The following is a 17,971-nucleotide window of genomic DNA, read 5'->3' on the forward strand; positions in this document are numbered from 1 at the left end:
TATTCCTACTCCACACTGTATAGGAAACTCCTGAGCTCAGCTGAGGAAAGCGATTACATATATTCCTACTCCAACACTGTATAGGAAACTCCTGAGCTCAGCTGAGGAAAGCGATTACATATATTCCTACTGCAACACTGTATAGGAAACTCCTGAGCTCAGCTGAGGAAAGCGATTACATATATTCCTACTCCAACACTGTATAGGAAACTCTTCTGAGCTCAGGTGAGGAAAGCGAACATATATTCCTACTCCAACACTGTATAGGAAACTCTTCTGAGCTCAGCTGAGGAAAGCGAACATATATTCCTACTCCAACACTGTATAGGAAACTCCTGAGCTCAGCTGAGGAAAGCGAACATATATTCCTACTCCAACACTGTATAGGAAACTCCTGAGCTCAGCTGAGGAAAGCGAACATATATTCCTACTCCAACACTGTATAGGAAACTCTTCTGAGCTCAGCTGAGGAAAGCGAACATATATTCCTACTCCAACACTGTATAGGAAACTCCTGAGCTCAGCTGAGGAAAGCGAACATATATGCCTACTCCAACACTGTATAGGAAACTCCTGAGCTCAGCTGAGGAAAGCGAACATATATTCCTACTCCAACACTGTATAGGAAACTCCTGAGCTCAGCTGAGGAAAGCGAACATATATTCCTACTCCAACACTGTATAGGAAACTCCTGAGCTCAGCTGAGGAAAGCGAACATATATTCCTACTCCAACACTGTATAGGAAACTCCTGAGCTCAGGTGAGGAAAGCGAACATATATTCCTACTCCAACACTGTATAGGAAACTCCTGAGCTCAGCTGAGGAAGTGAACCTCTATTCCTACTCCAACACTGCCGTCTCCCGCATAACTAAATTACATACTACACGAACTCCCAACACCTATCCATGCATCTCACCTCAGTAGAGTACTCAGCTTCTCCCACTGTGTTCCCAATCGACGTCAGGCCAAAACGTCTCCCGAGGGGTTACATTAGTACTCTCCGACGTATCTTCGCACAGCGAAGATTTTCCTCCAACTTTTGGAGCTTTTCCTAGCCCCCCCTTTCACGCCTTGCATGCCCAACTCCAACATCACATTCGAAATTCGACGCTTTAGCCCTACCAAGTGAGTTCCTCGAAGACTTCAATCACAGAAACACCAACTACATGAGGAACCCCTGAACATAGGAGAAGACCGATGCTATCGCCTCTTCCGAAAGTAGTCACTCCCAGTCTCAGCCGTCTCCTAGGAACCCCACTACTCTCCAGTTCTACTAGACGTACGAATACTCAAACTATATAAATCAAACAATGGTCAATACCACAACCACTATTCGGCAGGATGGAAACAAAATCAGTTGTTGGTGGTATACGCACGAAAGCAAGTAAAGCGATACAAGAGCGCAAGATTATCACAAACACGAAAAAGCGCACGCCCAAAAATCAGGAAGTCACGACACCGGCAATTTTTAGTGCCGAGAGGGCAAAGCATGGCAGTCTCCGACCTAGTGTGGTCAACTACATGTGTAGATGACAATATGATAATATTGGTTTTTGTACACTTATGTAAACTTCTGTAATTTTTGAAACAAAAACAACAGCAAGCCGATCCACGATCGCTACGGTACGTGCACTTTGAACATCTACCAGACTTGGTGATACCACACCTGTTCTTAAATGTCTCAAATAGTGACTTGTAACGATTATTCAGGATGCTGAATAACTTGCGATATAATGATCTCCCATTGGCGTGGTACGGGAGTATATCCTCATCCGATTTCAGAACACCACAGGAGACATTCTATTGACACGAACAACACAAGCCAGTTTCCAACTCCAAATTGTATTAAGTTGTGAGGATTCATACTCCTCTACTGGACACCGCCATATTTCTCCCTCTCATGTGCTAGCAGCTTGTCCTTCAACTAGTGCACAGCCTCAGCCTCTCCATACAGCTCGAGTGCTCCCGTCTTACTCCGGGCAGCGGAGAAATGGTCACCTCGGCTGACCATTCCGCTATACCTAAGAAAAACCACTTCAAACAATTCATTGACAAAAAATCACATGAAAAAATTTCATAAAAAATCAGTGACTGAAAAATGATATCAAAAATTTCATAAAAAAATCATTGACAGAAACAATTTATAGAAAAAGTCATTAACTGCGCTCAACTCATTTTCCGGTTTAAGTGTCGTTGTTTTTGTTTCCTGTTGCGACATGATGACCTATGCGGTGATAATCGTTGGGGCGAAATGCTCCGACTATACAATCGTCGAAGTGCTCCAACGAACAAGCAGGGTTAGCCAGGCACATCACTGTGCCTCTCCCTGCAAACAACCCAAATATCTTGGCTGTTAGCTCTTCACGGTTGCGAGTTAAGCATCGTGAGAAAAACACAAAAGCGGATTTTTTCACGCATTTTCCGCCCATCAACCAAAAACGTTAACAGCCTACTCTACCCCCATGCCTTACTCGGGATACTCAATCCATCCAAGCTGAGAGTAGACCTTGAGCCAGAAGGAATCTCCAGCAATGCTGGGCCGGAACACTGCCTGCTGACCCGGGGGTACCTATAGCCCGATAAATCATAACAACCTCACTCCGAACGCATCAAGTAAAACGAAGAAATATAAAAAAATTCCTATTACATGAATTCGTCGAACCAACCAAAGTTATGTATATACAAGAACGCCCCCCCCAACACCGAAAAATTTCGTCATTTTCCGAGATAATCAGCCAAAAAATCAAAGAGAATAAGATATCAACGATATGAGAATTCACCATAAAGTGACTTCATTCTCCAATACTTCCATATAAATGCGTCCGTCTCGGTCGATCTATGCGACTCCGCTACACATGAAGTCGAGCAGTGAAAAATATATATAACCATAGATGGAGTATGAATATATAATCTCACACATTCCGGAAATCTTATATATCACCAGAGTAGCTACTCCACCACTATTTTCACACATGTGCCTCGTTAGATACACCGGAACGGGACAGGCGACACAACCTCCTCACCTCCCGCTTCCCTTCAGAATTAGCTCCACCACCACCAATAGGTATCACACAGACCAGATCAGAGCTCTGATAAAGGTACAGTTTCAACGTGGACTTCGTGTGGTTATTAATCACAATTGGATGCATTTTCCGAGCAACTTGTATCTGTGCGGAAAGCAATCAGCGAAATATGACTACCATCAACCAAGGATCTGAATACGGTACGGTATCAGAATGAAAAACAATACTCAGAAACAAGTACTTAGAACGTTCAAAACAATGAAGCTCCACCCTAGTGATATGAAAAACACTAGTGAAAAACATGTTTCACCGACTACTGCATATCACCGCGAATGTCGCGTTTTTCACTGAGTTCTTCGACACTTCACGTTAAACGGGTGAAACTTCAATGAACTCATCAAACGTGACATACCCGGGCGAGCGCTAATGACATAGTGTGAACAAGTGGCCGCTATCACAGTTCCAAACGATTACTCTCATCACAACACATGTTCATAGTAATCTCCACATTTTACGTACGAAATTCCCAAGTCAACCCTTTTTTCGCGTAAAATCTGACTCATCCGCACTTGCATACCGAATTGACCTGCACTGTACTACTCACAGCAACAACCCAACTTACACGTGATAATTTATCACATTTTCCCCTCAGTTCAGCAGACTGATCCTGCGACCCGTTCACAAGGTAATGCCCTGCCAGTCCAAGAGCACCAAGAGCTATACCACCTGAACACACGTATGCAACATCTCTCCAGTGACACAGCGGTACCGCTCCACTACTTTCAACACTCACCTGGTACAGTAATGGCAACCCCAGCAGCAACTTTCTGCGGTCCAGTAAGTCGCCAACTGCCCATCGGTCCAGGCAAGTAACCATTGCGATAGGGGGTCTTTCCACCACTCAATGCATAGGACTAAGTTCGTCAAGCAAAAATCAATTTCTTTCATACAGTGACGTTTCACCAGCTTTACTTTTTTAACTGTTTCGCGATCGAAGTGTACAGGAACTGGGTGGTAACGTCCAGTATGTGCCAATTTGATATGCAAATGTGTGTTATTTTGTAGGACAAGTGATAGTGAACAAGTTGTCGCTATCATCACAGTCCCAAACGGGTACTCTCATCATCACAACACATGTTCATAGCCATCGTTACATTGCATATGCGATATATTCCAACATCAATTCCAACCAGTCTCGCCACATTTGCATATCAAATTGACACGCACTGTATACGAAATATACCTTCAGCGGAACAGTGCGGCGGTGGAATTGCATCGCGATAAGACAGATCCCAAACACAGTATATAGGTATTCAACGTATGATACTAAACTCTAAGATAATATCATCCCCAACCCATGCAGTAGAAACAACTTCCACACAGAACAACGAGATGTGCGTACGAACTGACCATTAGTCCAACATGAGCCCACCGGCCTACAGGAGTGTTTTCGCTCAGACTTATAGCAGGAAACAGCCTCTCATGCGACATGATACGACAGAGGCTCTTCGAACGAGTTGCCATCGGTGTCGCCAGATCCGCCAACCGACACAGCCAACTCTCATCTTGCTCAGCGGTCCATCCCGTCGCGCGTCGGCCGGTCGCCCAGTGCAGTGTAAAAATACAGTCGCGGAGAATTACAAAACCGCTATGGAGAGAAACTACACCTTCTTCGGAACCAAGTATTAACATATACAATCGATTGAGCCAGGAACGCTGCTGAGCCTGAAAATCTTGCAATCTCACTCCATCTTGAACTTCCTCAACTCACCTCGTCCCAATATTGATGAACTTGGGGGCCGCAGACGAACCAAAAATTGACCAAACATTTGGCTAAGGCTGCCTGGGTGTTCGCACCAACGAAACTGATCGCGATCGCCTCCATTTCCGAGTCGGTGGAAGAAACGCTGAGAGCCAGCTCATAGGCCAGTATACGCAGATGATTGAATAAAGAAACTGATGAAACAAAAACAATAACAATTATATTCTCCAATAGTCAACCGGGTTGGTGATTAAAATCGGAACCTCAACAACTTCCTCCCCTGGAGTGTTGAAAGAATATACGTTCCCTCTCCTCAGCTAGGCTCAGGAGTTTCCTTACTAGTTGTAGGAGTTTATATACGAATTCGGGTAGAAGTGTACAGAAACCAATGAGAATTTCCCACAATTTGCTCCCAGAATTTCCATATTGTCACCAACACATGTAGCATGTTAATATCTCCCTATACTGCTCACTTGCACATCGCTCATCCAACGTCCTCTCCAAAGGGATCACTCCATCATTCTTCTCTTCCGTCGATGCCGCTGATTCTTCCCTTGCCTCCGTTTCCTGCGAACCCCCCATTGCGAAGTTGAGAGCTACAAGGCATAATAGCAGCGATGCGCCAACACGACTCGTGCAGTATCACAGAAAACAGAGCTACGCACCCTTACACATAATGATAATAAAACGAAAACTCGAATCCTGGCAGGTCCGAGGTTATTATAGCGCCTATACCGATTTGGTAACCAACAAACAGACATGAAGGTATGAGATATGATACGTCCAATCAAGTCAGTGTAAGAACAGAACTGATGCGCTCACGCATGGGACGATGTGCCCGGAGGAAAACTCAGGTGAAAACGCCAGCAAATCGGCAGAGTCATCGGGGAAAATAGTGCAGAGCCCATGGGACCGAGAAAACTCTGATAGTGTCTTTGTTTCTACTATGCGAACGCTATATACCCAATGCATATAATAGCATCATTATAGGTCTAGTCGACACCGCCAACAAGTTCAGTTCCGATGAGTGCCTCCGCCACGTGAATGCGGAAGACATTTCGGAAGTCTTCCCCCTGAGGAAGTCCGGCGGCCAGAAGTTCAATTAAGTGTTTCTGAGCTTGAGCATCTTTCTCATTGGGTGTGGACTCAAAAACTTCCGACGGATGAGGACCAGCAACGAGGGACACCCTGGATGAACCTAACTAGATTACTCCCGGAGTATTACTCCATACCACACAAAACGAGGCTGATGATGTGAACAGCTGCATATTCTCTAAAAACGGAACATTTCGAGGATTCTCCTCAATTTCCAAATCATGAGCAATGCCAAGGTCAACAACAACAAAGAGAGGGCGGCGCTACACAAAATCACTTACCACTAGCCACCACTCTAGCACTGCCTTCCATCGTTCTGGCGAACAGCTTGGGATCCGCTCTCACACCAGGAGAGGCATGGCGCCAAGATCGGCCGAGCGACCACGATCGATCACAGTCTCCTGACCTGTGGGGAATAAGCTCTCCGTACTTTCCTCGATTTCAAACTCGTCATCTTCGCGAGGCCAAGAATCTTCACGTCCTCACTTACCGTGTGATGAGCACCATCATGGGATTGGATGAGGAAGGGTGAGTGATGGCTAGCTGCGGACACTTCCATGCCCACCCATCGATATCTTCCCTCTGCGGGAAGGCAACACTCTCGTTCGGAACTGAAATAGTGCTAGAGTTTCGAGTCGCACGGATGATGCGTGGAAGAAGATAAGTCATACACCAATCGCAATGAATTTCTCGCGATCTCGGAATCGACCGGATTTGTAGCGAAGACAAAGTCTTCAGAGAATACTATGATAAAACTAACGATCGATTGAAACTTGCGCTGAACTTCCAATGGTGGCAAGCCGGTATCATTATAATCTGCTGCAGATCAGCAACTTCAATCAACTGAATCAGCTGTTAGACCACTCAATGGCGAACTCGACCAGTCATATCGCGAAAGCCGCTTTCTGCCGTTTACGTTCGGCTGTCTTCTTGCCGGAAAGCTGGTGCTGTTTGAACTTTCTCCACCAAATTTGCACCAAACCGGCAGCGGAGTACACCCGCTAGCTCGATCAATAAGGATTGCGCCCCTGCCCCCATTGACATGAGCGTTTGTTGGGCATTGTTGGAGTTGTTATGAATAGGTGGCGATCTTAGACGATCAGCTCAGGAATTCGTCACCAATTGCCGTGGAGTCAGTGGTGATATCATTATGATATTATCATATCACCACTTACTCATATATCAGATATGTACTCTTATACCATATCATTCACTATATCAGATAAGGTGCTTCGAACTTATGATCGCACTTGAGGTGGACACGAGTGGAAGAATGCGTCTTGTTGATTAATATCGGCACTACTAGAAATATTATATTACTTATATATCACTGATATATATAACAGTGATAGTGTATTCATTTATTACTGATATATGTAACACTCATAGTGTAATCAAGTTGACCACTACTTGTCTTCAACAATAAGAAAATGTAAATATCCGCACAGGCCAGCATAGCACGGTATGCTGTACCTCAAGAGATAGATGAGTACCGGTTGCTTCAGCATGAGATTTTCAGGGAAGCACTCGATTTTAGATACATCCCACTGGCGCCGGGGCCGAATGGCTGAGCTAAGTGGCCGTGAGACGTATCAGCAAGGTCGAGCCGAGAGTCCGCGGATCGGAAACATAACTCTGGACATGATGGGAACCATAATGGGATTCGATTCGTTCAGTTGCAACTGAACGATACCAATCGAAGGCATTGGAATGGAACTCAGTCTACACCCCCTACGGGACGGCAACACTCTGTTGCGGCTGATGGCTTGGCATCGCATTTTCAGGTCATATAAACGCCTCGCATTTTCCTGAACGCTCTTTTTCAAGGGGCCAGCTAACTTACGCCAACTCATTCCGCCATCGTCCGATATAAACGAGATCTGGGACCTCGATGGGGCTCGCGGGTCGTAGCCAAGACATAAGAGACTGAAAAACATATACTCAGCGATATGATCAGAATAGTGAGAGAGCTCGAACAGGACATTTGTTAGTAGTCTCCTAGAGAGACTCTCCTTACACTTCGTCGCCGCCCAGAGCTATCATTCGAGCTCCCCAACGATTTCCGACGTCAACCGGAAGTCGCGATGTAATATCGTCCCAAGTTCTCCCTAGGTCGTCACTCATCCACAGATCACCCTTAGCTCGATCTGTAAGGGAGACGCATGACCAAACGATCGAGTGGAATGCCTCTCGTGGCCCACATCCTCCGCTATAGCCACCGTAAACGAGCACCCGATTACGCGCGGGTAAAAAAATACATGCAAAATCCGCCCTGGGCTGCCAAGGCGCATGCTCGGCTTGGCCTGAACGAGGACATACATACATACCAAATTTTCGTCAATTCCACCCACATTCGAAGTGCCGACCGCCATCAGTAGAAAGCCAGACGTCATCAAGAGGATCGCCCTCAACGCTCCATCCTCCCAATACCTGAGACTCCAATCACAAACCTCTCCAGTGGTCATCAATGACCTAGACATTCTCGTGGCGCGTCAAGATACCACCATGAGTTCCCACTCACTAGAAGTATCTTTCCATCTGGACTACCACACACGCCGTGATCGTCTCGGGGACACCAGGCCGAGCTCGAGCGCACCTAGGCATACTCTGCTCCGTGTGACGAACGATAATGAGGGGCCGTACCGTCTCCCAGGCTCTTCCTCCATCTTCGCTCCGACAGACATCAGAAAACAGTACTATTTCTCCGTCCTCCTCGTCATCGACATCGCTCGAAGACTCCCATGATGACTAATGCAACAAAGTTCACCGCGCGCCACTAAATTATCGGCCTACAAAGCTCCCTGTAGCTAATGAGTTTCTACTGGAGGAAGTGGTTGATCTTGAGTCGCACTGAAAGAACGCTTATCCAATACTTATCATATAGCTGTTGAAGGTCCCTGCCGAACGTGAACACTCACACTATGTTGCCATGCACGCGTAGTACTATCGTTTATAAAATTACGTCCATGTTACTACGATAGCGGCCTCGCATCGTCCCTCCAAAAGACCTCACACGTCCAGAACTATGCGGATGAACTTGAGCCATCTCTGAATATTCCATCTTTTTAGTGAGGAAATTTGAACGATGATGATGGAACGTATTCATTGCAGCACCGGCCGTATAGCTCGATCCAGGACAGAGCTGATCCGAATACCCAAAATTGCGTCTTCAAACGATTCCACAAGTTCGATTTCCAGGAATGCTTAAACGCTATAATGCGTATGAGTCCTCTCGGTTCCTTCCACGTCAGTCTGCCAAAACCAACGCGATGAATTAACGATATATTCATTCATAACCAAATCGATCACATGATCGATTGTCAGCTATTCCATCAATCGCTACCTCATCACTCGTGTCACCCCTCAGCTGCCGGCCTCCTAGAAGTAGCAGTGTCCCATCGGCCAAACCAAACAAACCATGGCCTCTACCTGAACTAACGTGCCGCGCAAAACTACGACAACGAGAATCTCCCACGCCGTTCGTGGCTAGTCGACGTCTGCCCATGCTCGTGAAGACCCCTCGATACTCCATCGCAGAGGACCGATCGCCAGGTCGATCCAAGGAGGCAATCCGAGCCTAAGAGTGACACGCGACCATTACCAACCTTGTTAGTGATCAACTTGATCCAACATATCTACCTTAGCGAGATTCACACAATGCACCACCAAACGTCGCATATGTCGATAATTTTACAGTCGAAAAATTTTCACTATAATATCACCAAATCACCACCAACACCCAGCTGAGACCTTCGCAGTACGGAATTCAAGCTACTACTACTACTACTACTACTACTACCGATCGACAACGACAACTCCTTCTCTGTTTCCTTCTCTCTCCCGTCCCCAGCCACTCTAGAACGACCTAATCACAACCAGATTTGAAACATAAATCCCCAAACAAGTATTCACAGCCCTTAGGAACAGATAATATAAGACTTCTGTGATTAAAAATTCCCATAAATTCCGAAATTCTCCCAAATCTTCACAATTTCACAGGTACATTTAAGAGAATAATGTCTCTTCTAATTGAGACCACATAATTCGATCCGCATAACACATTGAACTTCCTCATTAAAACCATCAATTTTGCCATCATTTCACCTTTCGCGTTGAGCATCATCTCCCCATGCCGACGTAGAAGGGCGGCTCTACCGAAAATCGGCCCTACAGCCATCATCGCGAAAACACAAATTCAACCTCAAAGATTCTCCTCCCGCACGCGGAAGAATTGCTCATTAAACTCTTCACTCAATCACAACTACCAGCAATGGAAACACGCGTTACTGTAGCTCTTTCGCTTAGACCTAGCGGGAATCCAATCGTGATCAACGAATGTAGCAACTCCCAACTTCGTAATATTATCAAGATCATCAACATGAACATACTGTACAAAACTACAATAGCTGGTCAATGACGAAGCAGTGACAGGCTATGCAACCGTGGAAACCATAGCAAAGACCCTAGTGACAGATAAATTACAAGATGCAATAAACGCAAACAAGAACAACAACGACGACGAAAAAGCTCTCGCCACAGCACACAGGCTTAATCAAAGCGAAAAACGATAAACATATAGTGAGTAACACAACACTGCTGCTCATATAGCAGTCCGTGAAGGAGGTAGATTCGATCGTGGTAACGATGGTAGGGTTACTCGGGATCGAGGACTAGGCATAAAACTGGATGCCGTTGGCGATCTTCGAAAGGAAGCTGGGGACTGAATAAGTGAATATTTCAAATCACTTCAACATTTTCTACAGGATGGCCCTGTCCCCATGACTTTACATAGCCGATGAGCTCAGAGACCTCTTATATACCATTAGAAAGCCATTCTCGAATTCTACATAAATGTGTATACAACCATTTCGTTCACTAACGTAGAAATATATTCAGCGCAGTTTGATTCCTTGAAATGAACAAAAAATTCTGCCACATACCACAGTATCATATATATATTTCACTATTACCAAAATTGTGCTGATTTCCATTCACACCAGATGAGATGAAAATACGACTTCCTTGTAATGATAAATGATAGATTCCCCCGACAGCATGAGCAAAACTCATGCTCCGCTGCTAAAATTGACTCCCTGTTCCACGTACATCACATAAATTCGCTCACGCCCCCCCCATTACTACCCTAGCAAGCCCCCTCGGACTCCTAGCAGCCAGAGGCACTGTTGGTGGCAATGATGATGGCATCGGGGAATGTCCAGGCCATTCCCCAGGAGATGAGCCACCTGCCGAAGTGTCCCTTTGTATGTGAGGATAAGTATAATTCCCTCGGATGGGGTGCTGTGGAGGGATACCCCCAAGCTCACTGCTTGTCAGCGACTCCTCTCCTCGGACCATTCGACTCGTGGATCTACATTCATATCAAATCAAAGTAATGCAAATTTTGCATGTCGTTGTGTAAAAACATAAAAGTCTATTCATCTCTCGAGAAATACCATGAACATGCACTATGGAGTTTCATGCGCCTTAAGTGATATGGAAAACACTAGTGAAAAATATATTTCACGATTACTGCATATCACCGCGAATATCGCGTTTTTCACAGAGTATTATGCCACTTCACGTAAAACACCTTATGCACTCATTATTCAACCTCTATAAAAGTGGTGAATCGAAAGAGAGCTCACACGAAATTCCATCTGGAAATTCGCGAGTGGAGACAAAACGACTGCGGAGATCTCTCCCTGTGAAATCACAACTTCCAAGATTCCAGATTTACCATACGCGTAAATTGAATACCGTCGCTCCCAGTACGGGAATATATGTTTGGTTTTCTCAACTGAGCTCGTAGGTTTCCTTACTATTTCATAAAAAATCACACGATTTTGGGTATAAGTATACAAAAATCAACGATAATTTCCTCAAAATTTCCATATTCCTAGCAACACATGTAGTCAACCATGCGCATATATTCCCGCACTGGTCGCTCCCATATATGAGAATCCCAAATCCCGCACCGGGAAGATTTTCCCATCCCCACTCACCGCGTGGATCGTGAAGTCATATCACCCCTCGAATAATTGTAAGCCAGCGCCGATCTACTAGTGCAATCTCCTCCAGAATAATATCGATTACACGATCGATTTGTAGTTTCCCCACCACCACGATAAGATCTGCCTGTGAGGTCCCCTCCCACGTGCGAGCGATTCGTGGCATCACCACGGTACGATCGATTCGACCGACTTGTCGTATCCCCGCGGTTGGATCTAGTAATTGAACTGAAACGATGAGAGAGGTAATACAAACAAAAACAACAAGTCTTAAAATTGGATTCTCGAGATTTCCAGTGGAAAGTGTCAAACTTCTAACTACTTCAGATGAAGTCGTTACTGGACTACCATTTATTATATGACCAATTCATCAAGTCAAAAACGGCGATTCCAAAGTGGTGAAATAAACATACTGTACGAATAGCCGAGGTCTTGAGCGCGCCTCGGAAATGGTCGAAATATCGAATTTAATGATTTGTAGCGAAAATTTTACATTTTTCGTATTTTCTTGGTAAAAATACCAAAAATCGACCACAAATAAAAATTTCAACTTTGAGAAAACTCAAAATGTGTTATCAATTCCACTAAGTCGTTCTATAACAACACTCAAAAACAAATGCGATTAAAGTCAGCCAAACACGAGTGGCATTGAAAGTAGCATCCATAACGCAGAAAGCTGAATAATTTCATAATACCACATTTCTCTCAAATTACTATTGGGTATTACTGTTCTCTCTCTCGTCGCCTATTGGCCATCTTCTCCTCGAACAATTCCTCACTCCATTTACGTGCATTAGAATTGCTCACTAAACTCCGTACTGACGCCTCTCCACCACCGTTCATACCACTCGGGGAACCTAGCCCCAATTGAAAAGGATTTTCGAAAATTTTGGTAATGATAATATCCGATTTTAATCATAGTTGGAAACAAGTAGAGTATCGTAGTACGCACAAAACTGCCGCTCTCGCCAGCATTGGAATATATGTTCGCTTTCCTCAGCTGAGCTCAGGAGAGTTTCCTCACTAATCATAGGAGTTTATATTAGAACTCGGGTGAAATATACAGTCATATTTCCTGTTGGTTTAACCAACAGGAAATCATATCATGATTTTCATATTGCCACCAACACATGTGGATGACCATGTGCATACTTTCCCAGGTAGTAATACTACCATCGTAGTAACTTCCTCCCTTTAACCGTGCCCGATAGTTTTCCTGGTGGGCAACACTGGGCAGAGACCAGTCAGAGTACCTTCTACTTATTCCAGCCCCTTCCTGAGCATCGCTGCTCGAACAACAACAACCCATGGCAAGCTCGTGAAGTAATAATACAAACAGAAAATCGACCTGAACGTATTGAATCACCGATCATAGCGTTGGACGCACTCATAATAATAAAGATATCTCTTAGTCTGCTATGAGAAACACCCACCGCAAGGCAGCCATATAAGGGCTACGGCCAGAGAGCCTGTTCTATCAATCTCACAGAGGTTCAGGGAAAGTTGGTATTCAATAACAATTCCTGCTCTGACAGCTCGTTTGCCCTCTCTAAGTAAACTACACATTCCCACCAAATTTTAGATAAGCCTAGGCGGAGAAATCTGAGAGGAATGTCATGAAGTCTTTAGGGGAGGTATGAGAAACTTTCCTTTTAACTTTTCCAGGCCTTTCAAACCTTATGCCATGATGCATTATGCATTTCTGGTACGATTTGTCAAGTGTGACGGTTATCATAAGTATGGACGAAGATTCTTTCCTGCAATAGTGTAACGGCCATAGTTGCGTCAATTACAATATCGATCACTGATCGATCGTCGTTCTGGCAATTACGTCATTATCCACTATTGCATTCAATCCAGGGTTATCTCAACCTTTCTCTGAACGTCTGTCATCTGCACCAGCAGAGGTTCGGCACCTGGTATCATCTCTCTGTACCTGATACCGAATTGCGTTTCAATTCGAGGAAGAGCCTGCGGTCGTCACACAAGATAATGTGATCAGACCAGCTGGTGAATCTATTTTCATTGATGAATCGTTCATTAATCGACAATGGCTTCATTCCCACGTGTGACGCGAGATCCTATCCAAACGAGAAATTCTTCTCCCGCCGACCCGGGTTCGAATCCCAGCCAGGGTATTTCTCCGGACTTTTTTCGTGGGTGCAACATTAGTTATTCATAGGCAGACTTAGCTCAGTGTTCTCATGCGTCGCATAGCATTCATAGACCTATTCGGTGCAAGAGTGCCTCATAAGACTAGAGCGTTACTATTTAGAAAAATAGATGCACTACAACAACAGCGGAGCGTAGCTAGGAGGGGGAGATTGGGTATAGTGATTCAACCGGCATGTTCAATAGACCTCTCCTGAGCTTCAAAAGCGCTGTTGGGATAGAGTTTTACATGTAAAACTCAATCCTAGGGGCGCTCTCGAAACGCAGGAGAGGTCTAGTGAAGACCCCGAACAGTACACAACTACTACTGGACGACGATTGAGTAATGAAAGAGATATGCATGGCTTGGTACTTCCATCGGTAGTACAACCCGTGTTGCCTATATTACGAAGATGAGAATAATAAGCGATGTTAAGACGATATTCCGTGCATTAAAATGATTTTAATACACTGAAGATGTTTTTTATGATTCTAATAATTTTTTACCGTCTTTTCTTTTATGATTTTATCAATAATTTTTTCCGTGTTATTTTTTATGATTTTAATAATTCTCTACGTGTATTTTTCCTATGATTTTATCAATATTATTTTCTGTGTATTCTTGAATGATTTTCTCAATAATTTTTTCTGTGTATTTTTCCTGATTATAATAGAATCAGTTTTATGGGAAATCCGTAGTCGCTAATGTAGTGCATGAAAATCAAATAGGGTTTTTGCTTTGTATACAATGAGGCGTATTTTCCGTAATAGTGTAATATGGGGACAAGACGATACTGCTACCAACAACACAGTAGAAGATGACGATGACGATGAGGGGGGTCCTGGTGTGGAGTCTGATCCCATCGCTTCCCTCATCACGAGCAGCTCAGGCTCCTGGCCAAAGCGCCTCAATGAGTTCGAGGAAAATCAAAGTAAGTCTTCAGAGTGAATGCAGTACGAGAGTTGTTCTCAGGCATGGCTTCTACTTGTAGTAAATTGGTAGTGTCAACGTACACCTCTGTGAATCCTATTGGTTTTCATGCCAACGAGGATCGGAGTATGTACTATCAACAGAGTATTAAAATAAAGGGCCTTTCCCAGTCCTTGTATGTAAGTCGACTCTGTGTGTCACCATCAGTGTCACCACTGATGAGCTTCTCGAGGTTTTCGGCGTTCTCGATGGCCATGACGGTATCACAGCGTGTGAGCTGGTCGCGTCGGAGTTTCCCAAAGCGTGGATCGATAATTCGGTCAATGGTGATCGAATGGACACCTCAGTAGTGTTGGGGGGAAAGAACTCGCGACAGGTTTTTAAACTTGTTTGTATGCTTCTACTACTTTTTGTTTCATTCGGCGTTTTTCCTCCGAAATTATAGTCTTTATTATTAATACTTCTATGCTACTCGGCTATAATCGTGCGTGAGAAAATCACATTCTCAAATTTCCACTATAATTCTCAATGATATAATCCCACTTTAGCAGAATCACCTCTCGTTTTAAACTTCTCCCAAGTCTTCGAATTTTGTGGCGCAGTGACGAAATTGATTTCGTTTTGTCAGATCGTAGAGGCTGCGACGACCGGGTTGAAGTATTGCGAAAAAGTATTGCAGACTTCTAATTGTTCTGCTGGAGTATGCGTTTTGGGTAATTTATTAATAGGGAGGTACTAAGGATCGAACGTGGGTCATGTGGATGATAGTCACGAAGTCTTACCTGTTGAGGTATTTGTATTGCGGAAATCTCGGTGATTGCCGAGCCGCCTGGATTCCTCTCCGATTCCGCGGTTCGAAAGTTGACCTCGACCCATCGGAAGACATCGTTGCAGATGGAGGGATTATTTGGACTAGGTATTGAACTAGGTATCACTCCTCGTCATCAGTGTTGGAGTAGGAATATATGTAATCGCTTTCCTCAACTGACCTCAGAAGAGTTTCCTATACAGTGTTGGAGTAGGAATATATGTAATCGCTTTCCTCAACTGACCTCAGAAGAGTTTCCTATACAGTGTTGGAGTAGGAATATATGTAATCGCTTTTCCCAACTGACCTCAGAAGAGTTTCCTATACAGTGTTGGAGTAGGAATATATGTTCGCTTTCCTCAGCTGAGCTCAGGAGTTTCCTATACAGTGTTGGAGTAGGAATATATGTAATCGCTTTCCTAGCTGAGCTCAGGAGTTTTCTATACAGTGTTGGAGTAGGAATATATGTAATCGCTTTCCTCAGCTGAGCTCAGGAGTTTCCTATAAAGTGTTGGAGTAGGAATATATGTTCGCTTGCCTCAGCTGAGCTCAGGAATTTAAAAATCTAGGTTTACATACGAATCCGGGTAGAAGCGTAAAGAAAACAAAATTACAATTTCCGGAAATTCCCTCTCAATTTGGATGTTGGGGAAATATGCACAATATTCAAATTGTGAGAGAATTTTGTGGAATTTTATTTTTGGCGTATGTGCACTTCTCCTCGGAGTTGTGTCTTTTCACAATCCCTGAGCTCAGCTGAGGAAAGCAAAAATTTCGCGTGATTCGGTATTTCTGTAAATCGCATCAGAGCACTATTTCGTTCTGGTTTTCCAGTCGAGATATGAAGGCGTCCGCTACTTATGAACGTAGGAGGATCTCACAAGCCGGTGGTAATGTCTCAGACGGCCGCGTGGCTGGAGTGTTGGAGCCCAGGTAATAGGAGAGCTCTTACTGTATCACTGGAGTTTCACGACCCTAGTGATATGAAAAACAGTAGTGAAAACATATTTCACGACTACTACAGGCCGCGAATATCGCGTTTTTCACCGAGTTTTACGCCACTTCACGTGAAACGGGTGAAACTCCATTGTATGGAATTTAATATCAATAATATTAATATTATTATCTATAATATAATATATATTTGATATCGTACGGGTACGCGAGTAGTAGTCCGTGAAAATGTCTGAAATTTTCTATAGTATATGCATTTTTTCGAACGTAGATCGCTGATCTTGCGACAACCCCAATAATTAGTCGGTGACTTTTGTGTGTTTTTATGAAATATCGATTATATAGTATTATTTTATTCACTAATTTATAAACAGCATTTTCTCTCTTTGTCGCGATGATGAGCTCATTTTTTCTTTACGTTTTCAGTCGTACTATTGGCGATTTTGATGTTAAGATGAAGATCCCTCCTGACGTGATTAGCATCACACCAGAGGTTATAATGGGGTCTAGGTTGAACAGACTAATACACAGACAGTGCGCAATTTTGATCGAATTTGCATAAGTAAATTGAGAATTTCATCGTATCTTTGCTGAAACTCACGGGGAATCGATTCGCGGTTTTCTCATAGTAATATTGTCGAGCATTTAAAGAAGTTTAGAGGATTACTGATGCATGTAGGATGTACATTGGAGTTTCACAACTATTCTAGTGATATGAAAAACATATTTCACGACTACTGCATATCACCGCGAATATCGCGTTTTTCGCAGAGTTTTACGACGCCACTTCACGTTAAACGGGTAGTCGTGAAACTCCACTGGATTATATTATACGTATTCCTCTCATAAAAAGGATTATATTATTCGCTTTGTATTATAACTCGAGTATTATGTATGTCGTTATGTGTATTGTTGTTGTTGTCTAGGTGCGATGTGTAGATTTACTAAGTACAGGTAGAGGGGGAAGTGAGGAGACGCGAGAGTATGGCGGCTTTGGGTTGATAATGAGCGCAACGGACGGTAGTAGGATGGGTGAATCATTATTATTGGGGAAGGCGCTTGGTCGCTCGTCGTTGAGTTGTTATGAGTTCATTAGCGTGAGTGTCTTTGGTTGAAAATGTATTAAAAAATATTAGAAAAAAATTATATATGATTTTATTCATTGAAAAAGTATTAGAGTAATTTCATGTAATTCCAATATTTTATTCGGTATGAATATTTTCCGTTGACAGACTGC

At 43.8% G+C, this 17,971-nt stretch overlaps 4 protein-coding genes across 4 annotated transcripts in view; 1 reads left to right on the top strand and 3 right to left on the bottom strand.

The window, feature by feature from the left end:
- Nucleotides 1-1,834: 1,834 nt before the first annotated feature.
- On the bottom strand, nt 1,835-5,385 carry Pmar_PMAR004735 (hypothetical protein). The gene is made up of 8 exons (XM_002785041.1): nt 5,261-5,385; nt 4,797-4,981; nt 4,466-4,750; nt 3,819-3,939; nt 3,648-3,751; nt 3,026-3,169; nt 2,474-2,571; nt 1,835-2,023 (listed from the first exon to the last, which is right to left on the bottom strand). Exons 1-8 carry the CDS (start codon nt 5,367-5,369, stop codon nt 1,927-1,929), a joined length of 1,143 nt encoding a protein of 380 aa, XP_002785087.1. The 5' UTR covers nt 5,370-5,385; the 3' UTR covers nt 1,835-1,926.
- A 394-nt stretch (nt 5,386-5,779) lies between these two features.
- On the bottom strand, nt 5,780-10,059 carry Pmar_PMAR004736 (conserved hypothetical protein; the record flags this gene model as incomplete). The annotated part of the gene is made up of 13 exons (XM_002785042.1): nt 5,780-5,975; nt 6,228-6,288; nt 7,726-7,808; nt 7,900-8,029; nt 8,084-8,185; nt 8,234-8,312; nt 8,404-8,478; nt 8,526-8,630; nt 8,676-8,732; nt 9,226-9,311; nt 9,358-9,459; nt 9,682-9,747; nt 9,987-10,059. 13 exons carry the CDS (start codon nt 10,057-10,059, stop codon nt 5,780-5,782), a joined length of 1,215 nt encoding a protein of 404 aa, XP_002785088.1.
- Nucleotides 10,060-10,448: 389 nt separating this feature from the next.
- Nucleotides 10,449-13,209, bottom strand: Pmar_PMAR004737 (hypothetical protein). Its single transcript, XM_002785043.1, has 5 exons — nt 13,064-13,209; nt 12,618-12,747; nt 11,885-12,118; nt 11,025-11,250; nt 10,449-10,602 (listed from the first exon to the last, which is right to left on the bottom strand). The coding sequence occupies exons 1-5, from the start codon at nt 13,197-13,199 to the stop codon at nt 10,483-10,485; spliced, it is 846 nt and encodes a 281-aa protein (XP_002785089.1). The 5' UTR covers nt 13,200-13,209; the 3' UTR covers nt 10,449-10,482.
- A 3,412-nt stretch (nt 13,210-16,621) lies between these two features.
- Pmar_PMAR004738 (hypothetical protein) overlaps nt 16,622-17,971 on the top strand; it is a gene marked incomplete at both ends in the record, with an annotated part of 7,660 nt that continues 6,310 nt past the window's right edge. The window contains 3 exons of the mRNA XM_002785044.1: nt 16,622-16,713; nt 17,161-17,227; nt 17,661-17,754. Coding sequence (XP_002785090.1) covers nt 16,622-16,713; nt 17,161-17,227; nt 17,661-17,754 — 253 coding nt within the window. The remainder of the gene's footprint in view (nt 16,714-17,160; nt 17,228-17,660; nt 17,755-17,971) is intronic.

Source organism: Perkinsus marinus (genome assembly GCF_000006405.1).
Source record: "Perkinsus marinus ATCC 50983 genomic scaffold scf_1104296934246, whole genome shotgun sequence".
Lineage (NCBI taxonomy): Eukaryota > Perkinsozoa > Perkinsida > Perkinsidae > Perkinsus > Perkinsus marinus.

What these genes read in the sequence shown, in the direction of transcription:
- Pmar_PMAR004735 (XM_002785041.1), bottom strand. Translation starts at nt 5,369, where the DNA reads ATGGGGGGTTCGCAGGAAACGGAGGCAAGGGAAGAATCAGCGGCATCG. An exon ending in GGTTGCCATTACTGTACCAG is followed by an intron (nt 3,752 to 3,818) that starts GTGAGTGTTGAA and finishes ACGTGTGTTCAG; the next exon opens with GTGGTATAGCTCTTGGTGCT. An exon ending in ATTCTGAAGGGAAGCGGGAG is followed by an intron (nt 2,572 to 3,025) that starts GTGAGGAGGTTG and finishes ATCGGGCTATAG; the next exon opens with GTACCCCCGGGTCAGCAGGC.
- Pmar_PMAR004737 (XM_002785043.1), bottom strand. Translation starts at nt 13,199, where the DNA reads ATGGGTTGTTGTTGTTCGAGCAGCGATGCTCAGGAAGGGGCTGGAATA. An exon ending in ATGACTTCACGATCCACGCG is followed by an intron (nt 11,251 to 11,884) that starts GTGAGTGGGGAT and finishes ATATGAATGTAG; the next exon opens with ATCCACGAGTCGAATGGTCC. An exon ending in GTCCGAGGGGGCTTGCTAGG is followed by an intron (nt 10,603 to 11,024) that starts GTAGTAATGGGG and finishes TCACTTATTCAG; the next exon opens with TCCCCAGCTTCCTTTCGAAG.